This window comes from Drosophila bipectinata, chromosome 3R (genome assembly GCF_030179905.1).
Source record: "Drosophila bipectinata strain 14024-0381.07 chromosome 3R, DbipHiC1v2, whole genome shotgun sequence".
Classification (NCBI taxonomy): domain Eukaryota; kingdom Metazoa; phylum Arthropoda; class Insecta; order Diptera; family Drosophilidae; genus Drosophila; species Drosophila bipectinata.
This window is the reverse complement of record NC_091739.1, coordinates 7,234,533-7,245,244: the sequence shown is the minus strand read 5'-3', so window position 1 is coordinate 7,245,244 and position 10,712 is coordinate 7,234,533. Positions and strand designations below refer to the sequence as shown.

Genomic DNA, 10,712 nt, shown 5'->3' with positions numbered 1-10,712 from the left:
AGAATATGCAATAAAATAGACTTCTCAGATGGTGGTGGTTTCTAATTAAATAATCTTATGATATCTCTGATAAAATTCTAAATTGTTTATTTTAATTGAATTTCTAATTATTTTTACCCGTGTCGGTTCCTGTTTGGCAACAACTGCTAAATATGTATGCCAAATGCGATTTGCATATAACGTTTTGTGAAACCGTTTGCGAAGTAGTGGAAAATGAGCAATGGAAAAGTGTGGGGGGATTGAGCCGACTACTGGCTACTGCCTGGTATGCCTTTTAGCCATGTTACGTTGGATTTTGCCTCATTTTTCGTCTTTTTTCGAGGCTCTTGGAAGGCAGACCATGACTAAACGGTGCGTCTGCCGACTGTGTGCTCATACTTTGTGGAGCTACTGTGGATCAGGTATGCTTGTGACTTTTCCGAAACCCCTTTTGGGTTGTGTTTTGCTGGTCAAACAACGGATTGTTGTCAGTTTTGATAGCCAGATGGGGTCGCTTAGAAGGCTCAGGAGTTATGGCATCAATTGACTCGCCAACAACAGGCTGTCACTTTTAAGGGCCACCTGCATCTGAACTCCGTGTGAGATGAGTGGGCGTGGCTTATTTACATGAAAATTAGACGAAAACACGATAGATTGGCCAACTGATTGATTGGCCATGCCGTAAACATCTCATTAAAATGCTAAAATCTTACAGCATATGCATAAAATTATGCATCATGCAGGTCAGACCGATGCCCAAATTTATTCATGTCCCGCCGATGCAATCGATTGGCAATCAAAATAACTTTCCATTCATTTGTCCACCATCATGCGATCGCATCCTCATCACCACTGACATGCCAAATTGTCCGATTTATTATCTTTTTCTTAGACAATATTTAAATATTAAACACATTATATGCTTGGAATTACTTTATTTTTACCGTGGATCATTGATTTTTGGCCAAGAACTGTGCTTTGGAACCATCCAACAAATGTTTTGTAGTAAAGGACGGAAATATGCCGTGTTTCCTGTTCGAGCCCAGAGCAAAGGCATAGTCTAGATTTTCCCGCAAGTCTCTAAAAACCATTCCTTGCGCCCGAAACTCTTTGGCCAAGTTGGGCGATAGCGATAAATCTCAACCAAAAGTTGTGTGTGTTGTGTGCCAGTGAAAAAGAGTCCGAACAGGGATGGAGGGAGGCAGATGTAGTCCTTTGGATTTTGTAAAATATGCACAGCTCTGGGAGCCGCCCAGAAAGAGGACACAGAAGGCACTATGGACCTGGGCACTTGAAGCTGACACAATGTCACAAAGCGCATTATGATGATCAACACGATTATGGCCGAAATGAAGATAGTGTTGGCCAACTTGGTACAAAGAATTGTAAGGGAATCTGTATAGCTTAAATAGGTATTTTGAGGAAGCTTAAATTAATACTCTCCTTTAAAAGATAAATACTACACTAAAATCTCTATTAATGAAGGGTTTTTCTTTTTTAAAGAGAGTATCGAAGGAAAAGAATAAGGTATCCTTATTTAGGACACAAAACTAGCCATGAACTGAATCTCAACACTGGTGGTAAGTTAGTGCAGTAAGTTTTATTGGTATTTGGCTTTCGGGCACGTCTATGCCTTTACTCCCTTAACTACCTTCGCTTCCTAGATATTTTGCGACTCACACTCGCAGGCACAGTAAACAGTCAGACAAAGGGAATTCGATTTTCAGCTATTTTCTATGCCAAAAACGAAGTTCTGGAAACAATCTACTTACGACTTACAGAGCCATTTGGTATAGGGCCATAAGCACGTGGTAAAGGCTTTGCTGGAAATTTTAACTTTGCTTTGGGAATAGGACTGAACCGCCAGATAGGGACGAAAATGGCTACTGTGGAAGTCTAACTATTATTTATGTTGCATACCCTTTATTTTAATTTATTAAAATGGATCAGACTTGCTTAAAATGATATGATGGACAACAACCGAATTGTATTATAATTATTTTAGAAAGTATTCTAGTATTTTTTGGACCTAGAAAAATTAAGTGAAACTTTTTGGACCAATTTTACCCAAAAGTAATATAATTTATTTTAGTATATATTTTAGTATAATTTAGTGTTTATATTTTTTATAGCTATATAGAAATTCTAGTATTTGGTGTGAAAAACTATACAGCTTTTTCTAAAAAATATAATGGTAAATCTTAATTAAGAAATTTATAAAAAAAAACATCTGATGGAATGTATCTATAAGAAGTAAAAGTATCTGGGTTGCGAATATATTGCGCTCTGCCATCCGGACTTTTAGGTTTTTGCGGCCTTTCTTCTTCTCTTATTGTTGTTCTTCCCTTGTCTGTCTGTCTGCCCGTCTGGCAGTTGGGCGTCGCTGCGGCGCCAAGAGCAGCCATTTTTCATCGGCGGGCGTATGTGATGCGCCAACGAAGTCGACGCCTCTGCCTCTGCCCGAGCAGTCACAGCCGACGCCGCAGTCGCTGTCAGTCAGCTAGTCAGTTAGTTCGTCAAACCAACAGATTGTTTGTCTGGTCGCCGCTATTTGTGTTCTTACTTTCCAGCTGCATCCCAGCACGACTATTGTATCTATGAGATTCTCTTTCCCGTTTCTCCCATTCCCCACCTTCATTCGACCGTCTATCTTTTTTCTCCCATGGTTTGTCTTTTGTCGGGGTCATTTCCACTTGCATTTTGGCTAAAATTTGCCATCATTTGGCTTTTCGGTGGTTTACGAGATTGAGCATATTGGAAGAGATTTATACAAGTTCTTAAATGAAATTAGATTTATTTAAAGGCTAAATGCTGGACGACCTTAGAGGGTATTAGGTATGTAAATGTAAACTTGATTGCTCATCACTGCGTATACCTTAAGGATTTTTATAAAATTACTCTGTAAATCTTATTAAATACTATAAATAAAATATAATGCAGATTTTTGTTTATATAAGTAATTTTTTCTTTAAAACCTAAATTCAAGGTTTATGTTTTAGATAAGATTAAATAACCATACAAATAAAAGCAACAAAAAATTTAACCATACAGAAGTACATATATCAACTTCGTCCTTTAGGTATGGCTTTTGGTAAAATGTTTATCACTGCGTATACTTAACGGAATCGTGATTATGTTTTTTCAATCCCTAACTAAAAAAAATATTGTCTTAATAAGTAGGGATTACATTGTATTGTCCATTATAAGTATTAAGCTGACCTTTTTTACCACTGCGTATACTTGATTTTTTTGAAAAGTTAAAATAAAGATAAACTCAAGATTTGTTTTTTAAATAAAAATTAATAATCAAAATAATAATATAAAAAAAATGCAAGCATAAATAAATAAGTTCTTGCATTTCTATTATTCAGCTAACCTTGTTTACCACTGCGTATACTTAATATTTTAAATTCTTTAACTTATTTTTGCAAAAAGCATTCAAGGCCCCAAACGTTAGCTTGCTTACCTTCCTTTCGTTAAATTTACAGTCACTTTCGTTATTTTTCTCAATTCTTATCCAAAGAATTTTGTAAATTGAATAGATTTTATTTGGAAGCTGGTGTAAGCAAAGAGAATGGAAAGATTTGGGGACAGAAAAACCGCAAGTCGGGCGCCGCCCCCTTGCAAGTAATTGGTCCCCGGTTCATTTCGATTCCGGTCTGGATTCTTTTTTGGCACAGAATCAAGCGCGGGCTTCGCCTTACATAAATATGCCACTTAACAAGCCACCAACGTAAATGTTTTTTATTTCTGTTGGCTCATTGATTGCCCCCCCTCTGATCCTCGGAAATGTAGTAAACAAATGGCTGTGTGGTCCCAACTATCGCCAGAGCTAGCTATCGCGACTATCGCCTTGAATTTGCATTTGCAAAAATGCAAATCGGGAATGAGCGAAAAAAAAAACAAGGCTCTGGCATAAAGTCTCTGCTCATCATCGGAGCAGTTTTGCAATTTATTTAATTCGATGTTTGTTTTTGCAAGTACTGGAAATGGCTGGCAATGGAAAGATGCAACCATGGCCACACATATACACATAGTGGGAATCCCAATCTCATTGATTTGAATATGTCAGCAATTTGTGTAGTTTTGTGCACCAATGCGCCAAGTTCCCACCGAAGGCCCACCCAGCGGGCTCCTCTTAAAAGCCAAACCACCCGGAATCCATCCCGCCCACTGCTGCGTAATGCAATGTAAACCAAACCAAACCAAACAATTTAAAATCATGGCATGCATTTGGCTTCAATTCAATTTAAACTAAAATGAGCGCGTGGCCAGCATGCATTGGTGTCGTCGGCCAGGCCAACAGAGTGGCACGGGCTTGAAGAGCTGGAAGAATGATGGGGTGACTGCCGCCGGGTAGGAGGCCCGCACTTTAGCCTAGAACGTATAGAAATGGACACTGTGGGCAAAAATTCTGTTTCCAAAAGAAATTTCCAGTTTGTGGTATAAATAAAGATTCTAATAAAGAAAATCTTACTTAAATTCATTCAATTTTATCAATAACTCTTGTTTAAACCCGGATTATTAAATCCTAAATAAAATATATTTAAGTAGATCTTGTGGTGCGCTTTACTCACTATACTTGTGTTGAATATTGCCAAGCAAAAATCCTAGCCATTATTCAGGGAAAACTTTGTTTTTCCTCGAAGCTCTTGTGGCATTCACTTCGTGCGGAGGCGGCAAATGGAAAGCAATTTCATTACGAAAGTTTTTGCACAGCTGCGAGCACTGTAATGCCACCACTTACAGGAAGCTGTAAACACTGATGTTACGCAGTAACAGCCCGCTGTTAAAGTAAAAATTAAATAACAGTCTATCGCTCAAAAGGCTTCTGGGACAAGGAAAGCGGCAGTGAATTTGCCGTAAATTTTCCTTTGTTATGCATTTTTAATACTTGCTGTGAGGCTGGCAAAAACTTTAACCATTACAATGTTGTTTCCGCTGAATTCCATTGCACTTATTGACACTTGGCCACAATTTATGGACGTAATATAACTCCGAATATCCTTATGCGGCGAAAACAAGTGATACAGTGCTAGTTCTAAAACTATTTCACTCTGACCATTTTATTGCCATAGCCACAAGTTTTGGTTAAAAAAAAAATAAAAATAAAACCCAAAAACAATTGGCATTCGCTCAGGCCAATTAAAAGTTTCGGGTAAACAAAAACAGAGTGGTGGCCAAAAATGTTTGACACTTTCTACCTTAGATTGTCAGCCTTGTTAGCGTCAAGTTTATGGCAATTCCGGGTGTTAACCATGCCAATTTAATGAGAATATGTAGGACAGTGTGCTGGACCCCCACCAGCTTTTCACCATTTCTCACAACTCGGTCTATTCAACATTTACTAGCTTATCTTGGGTGGCAAAAGTCTGCCACCCCCTTCAAACTGAAGTGCTACTCAAAGCAGTCTGAGTGGTCCCAGCATTGACTGCGAATGCATATTTTTATAGAGTTGTGTGCCCCAACTAGCTTACATATACACAGACCGGGCTCATGACTGGGAGTCACTTTTCAATAAATCAGAGACCCAAATCCGTAAAAGTCAACAAATGTGCAAGTAGGAGCAAACGCATGTAACAAGTAAAGTAACGCAGCAACGTTGACAATTATGGTCTCAAAAGACTTAAATTTTCAGATCATAGTTAAGTGGCAAGAAAATTTAGTCTTAAATAGTCCTTTTTAGGCTACTTTTTACAACAAATATAGGTCTTCCAATAGCAAAATATACTTATTAGCAGCTGTATAGGAAAAAAAGTGGCAAATCACAGTAATAAATATGCTGCATATGTTGGAGCTACCATTAGTTGTTTGCCAATTTTCTGCCTACCCCTTTTCCCACTTAACTTTCCAACTATTTCTTCGTGTTACCTACATCACCTGGCTGGTGGAGCCGCCGTTGGGTTGAAAGGAAAGTCAAGTGCAAGAAAAATGTCCACGATGACGACGGGGCCCACCATGGAGGTGTGAGGTGTGAAGGGCTTGCAATACCTTTACTTCTCCAGTCTCTCCCCGACTGCAATAAACTTTTGTGTTGTGGCCTTTGGACATCTTTATAACTTGCTGTGGCTAGCCAAGTTGCCTTCATTCGGGCCACCTTACCTGAACCACCATCAGTTTAAATGCCTTTGGCTTTTATGAGCAACGCTTTACGTGCACCACAGCAGCAAAAACGACAGCTACGCCAGCCAAATGAACTTCAGCCTCATGCGGCGAGTATTTAAAATAAAATGGTGGCATGACCAAAAAATTATATTTTCCAAATATTTTACATCCCTCGATTGGGCAGTTAAAGTGCTTATGGGCCAATTCTTTTTTGTGCAACCAACACTCAATTGGACTAAGCCTCAAATATGAATAAATATACATATTCCCGAAATCGATTGGATTTTTCCTTTAGTTTCAATTAAAATTTTCATTGAAATGATTTGGTTAGGTGTAAAGCCAAAATTGATTTGGCGTTTCAAATTTTGTTAGATTTTTTTTCAATGCTGATGAAAGCACAATAACAACAAGCCCAATGAAATTAGAAGAGAATATATTACAACCCAACTTTTTGTGGAAACAAGGTATGTTTAGTACTATAATTTGAATAGGTTAAATTATAAGCAGAAAAATGCTTTAAGAATCTAGCTACATATATAAGCAGACTACCATTTGCAGGACTATTCAATTTGAGAAAACAGGGTCGGGCTAATAGAACTTGTATTTTACAATTTAGAGCCTGAATACACCTAGCTGGCTTAAAATCAAGAGGGTAAATATGTTTTAAGCTCACCACAGTGGGCTTTAGTTAAAAAAATGTTTATTTAATGCTAGAATTAATAAAATATATTATTATACATTTTTTAAATAAAATTACATTTTTCTTACTAAGTACCACCACAGCTTTTTCTGCAGAATTTTTGTCAAAGCAGCTCTTCGAATAGTTTTTTTTCCATTCCACCCTGTTTTGTCAAACTATTTTCACTTTTATTAGTAAACAAAAGTTTTCCTTTTTTTACATTCTGACCGTCTGCGAATTTTTAATCATTCGTAGCTGCTGTCTCAATGTGTCTGCGAATACTCAGTGCTAAACGCTGCTGTATTGCCGAGTCTGAGCAGTCAGACAGCCAAGTTGAGAGCGCGAACTAATTAGTGCATTAGCATTTAGCGGCTTGAATTTTGTGCAGTCGAAAACTTTACCAGAGATCTAGGTTAGGTAAGGTTTTTCTCTTATTTTCGGGGCTTTCGGATGGTGATGATGGTGAGGGAGAAGTGGCTGTCAGCCAGAGACCAGAGATGCCAGTGACAGGTGCTGATGTAATGCTTGACACATTTGTGCAATATAACAAGCTGGCACTGTGGTTAATGTTTCTGGTGCTGATTAAGTCTGCATATCGGATGGCTGCTTAGTTATGGATTTAACGCAGCTCAATGCCTCGAATTCCATCGATTTGCCATGCACACAAAACACACACCGCCTGATGATTGATTAAAATTACCGTAAGTAACCATGATGAGCTCAACTAACCACGCGCCGGCAATGCAATTAGCAAATCAATTCAGCAATTCTGCAATTGAAATTTAAATTTAACAGCAGACGTGCAGACAGGAGACATCGCACCGAGGTGGACAGCAAGACAAGAGTTGATTTTCATGTAAAACAAATATCACTTAATGTGGCCCAGTGCGCCTGGCTAATGGAAAAACAAAAAGGCACGTATCTTAGCTCCTGCCCACTGGCATCATTTGGCCGTCCAGCGTCTAGTGCCCACTGTCCAGTGGCTGTTCCAGTGTCCTTGCTGCAGGACTCCGGCACGTGTGCGTGTGCAGCTCGTAAAAAAGTGTGCATCAGGTTGCAGAAGGGGCAACGAGTGTTTCTGCTGCTGTTGCTGTGCGGCATTAATAGCAACTGTCGACAAACAACAACAGGGCCACAGCAGCAACAGCAATAATAATAATACGGCAGAAGGAGTCCGGGAGGAGACCGATGTTCTGGGACCACCTGGTGGTCTTAGCTGATGATGCTCTGTTCAGGCTAGTGGTCACTGCACAGTGGATGCAACATTTATAAATAAGAACTAATAAAATAATAAACTTGGAAACCTATAGGTAGTATTTTTCTTTAAGACATTGACATTTAAGACATTTTACTTAAGACATCAATTTAATCCAGAATATCAAATTAAAAATTTCCACTGTTCCTGTCTGGGCCAAGCCCAGGACTCTTAATTTTAATAAACAAAATACTCGGCGCGTGGGCCGGCGTTAAGGATTGAACGCAAAATACATGCATGAATGGGTGTCGGTGGGGAGAACTTCCCAGTTTTTGTTCCTTTTTTGAGATGCAGTGCACTTCCGGTTTAAGCAAAGGGAAGGAATTCCTGTCTGGGATATGAGTATTTTTTACTGCTCTGACGGAGTTGTAATGAGCCGCACGAGAAATGCAAAAACTTTTTCGGGATCGTAGCTTTGGCTTCAGCCAAGTCAGCTTTAGAACTACTGGGCTTCCCCAGAGATCGATGTCTAACCATAACTCAGCCACATCCCGAAAGAGGGGTTCTAATGGGTGGTAAAGTGGGTTTTGGTGGGGATTTCGGTGGGTGGTTGGTGGGCAGACGACGTAAACAAACTCCTTCAGTTTCGACTACCTCCGAACAGGTCGCACGTGCTCTTGTCATTTTACTTTTAAAACTTTTGCGTTCTGCTGTCGTTTTCGATGTTGTTGTTTTTCTTGGTTTGCAGCTAGTTTGCTGGTTGTTTTGGCTGCTTTTCAATTTTATTGTGGGTAAAACAACTGGCACTGTAAAAGGCGTCAGAGTGCTACGTGATTTACACCTAGCCAGGATACAGGATGTGCATTTTGTGGGCGCATCATTTTATGATGGCTCCTGATACCAAACTGCTTACGTCCTTCTGCCATCCTATCCTTTTGTCAGCGGCTGCTGTTGCTACCGCTGCACTTACCACATGTCACGCCCTTTTCACAGCTCCCTGAGCTCTCGATGCACTTGAGAAAAATCTGAATAAAAAGGTGGGCATAACTATTTGTTTATTTTATTGTTGGGAATCCATTTCACAAAGTCTGTAAAAAAGTGTGCTAAAGTTTGGCCGCCCCTTTTTATACGATACTTAACCCTACCTCTTTTTGTTTATTTTAATAACAGACTTTTTTGTCCAGTGATTGTCTGCCAGCCTCTGCTTGTTTTCCATTTAAAGTTTATAAGGTGTTGGCTGCTTTTAGCTGCCAGTCGAGATGTTTGTTTATATTTTCGTTAATGCTGCTCATCCGCAGTCACAACTTCCGCGGCGCATTCCCATGGCCAAGTTCCAATTTTACAGCTCCAGTTGATTTGACTTTTACGTACGTGTTGATGGGAGAGGTCGGGCCTGGCCGCGGCGTTGGTCACGGGGCATTGCATTTGAAAAATATGGTGTTAGAGCCTCGACCTGGTGTCCTGCGTCCAAAGTCCTGCCGCTGGCCATGTCAAAGTCAAAGCCACGCGCCACCATTGTCATTACACGCGCGGACGCTTACACGATTGAAGGTTTGGGATTGGGATCGACTCGGCCCCGTTGGCCTGACAGAAATGGGAACTGGTGGACCAGGGGCCAGGATTCTGCCTGCACACCGCCAGCGGGCTGCCCTGTCCTCCTTCCCTCTCCCCTCCGTACCTCTACCCCTGCCTGCCCCAATGCCCTGCTCTCCCAAGGATGCATTGCATTTTAATGAAGATATACGGCGCGAGCTGCAAGTTGGGTTGAGTTGGTTGTCGTGTGCGAGTGTCAGTCGCTCTGCTCGCTGTGGCTTAGTTGGAAAATTTACACGCCGCTTTTCACCCGCCTGGTTTCCGCCTCTTTTTCTAACCTGCCCCCAGCCCTGGTTTCCCGCCCAGCACCTCTTCGGCTGCTATTCGCACTGGGCCTGTCAGTCAGACAGGCTCGGAGATTCGTGCTCGTTCTTATATATTTTATACCCTAAAAAAGGGATATCTTACATTTTTGAAGACGTCTCTGATAGCATCTTATATCTGCATAAAAGAATTTAAGGATCTTCTTTTGTTATATTTTCTAACTAATGTTTGACAATTTTCCCCCTAATATCTCTTTTGAAAGAGTATTACTAAAATCGAATCAAAAAGCCAACTCTATTTGCCTTTTTTTTTGCGTAACAGAGCGCGTGCCTTTCATTTCGAGCTTGGCCAGAGGCGCTCGTTCCGCCAGCGTTGTCGACATCCACGAGTTAGCAATGTCACTTTCCCCGGTTCCTACCCAGTTTCCTCCCCGTTGTTCGAATGCGAGTGTGTGAGTGCAATTTAGCTGCCATTTTGGTTAGTTTTGTAAAATATTTGAAAAATGCAAATCGGATTTCGTTGTGGGCATGAATGTTTATTAACACGGAATTTATTCATGTTTCCTGCATTCTGGGTGTGAAGAATGGCGAGTGTGCGTGACATTTTGGTATCTTAATAATTGAGTTAGAAAATTGTTCGAGTATGAGTGTTTATTGCATTTAATTAGAGATCTGATTTCATTAAGAATTTTGTACTTATCCACTTTAAATCTTTTTAATATCTTTACAAAACTGCCAATTAAAAAAGTCCTTGGAAATCATATATTGCAACGTTAATGCATCCCTCTTTTTAACTTTCTCTCTTTCAGAATTCATTGCCAAATATTTGCTATTTAATTCATTCTGAATCGGATCGATTTAAAGTTTCCCTACTAACGCCTCTTAATTGCCGGATGCT

The 10,712-nt window shown here is 40.1% G+C and overlaps 1 protein-coding gene across 1 annotated transcript in view; it reads left to right on the top strand.

Annotated features, from left to right (window-relative positions):
* The first annotated feature begins 239 nt into the window (after positions 1 to 239).
* Positions 240 to 10,712, top strand: part of LOC108128780 (sex determination protein fruitless) — a 100,905-nt gene continuing 90,432 nt past the window's right edge. Inside the window, exon 1 of the mRNA XM_043212332.2 lies at positions 240 to 401. Within this exon, the coding sequence (XP_043068267.2) occupies positions 281 to 401 (121 nt within the window). The 5' untranslated portion in view covers positions 240 to 280. The remainder of the gene's footprint in view (positions 402 to 10,712) is intronic.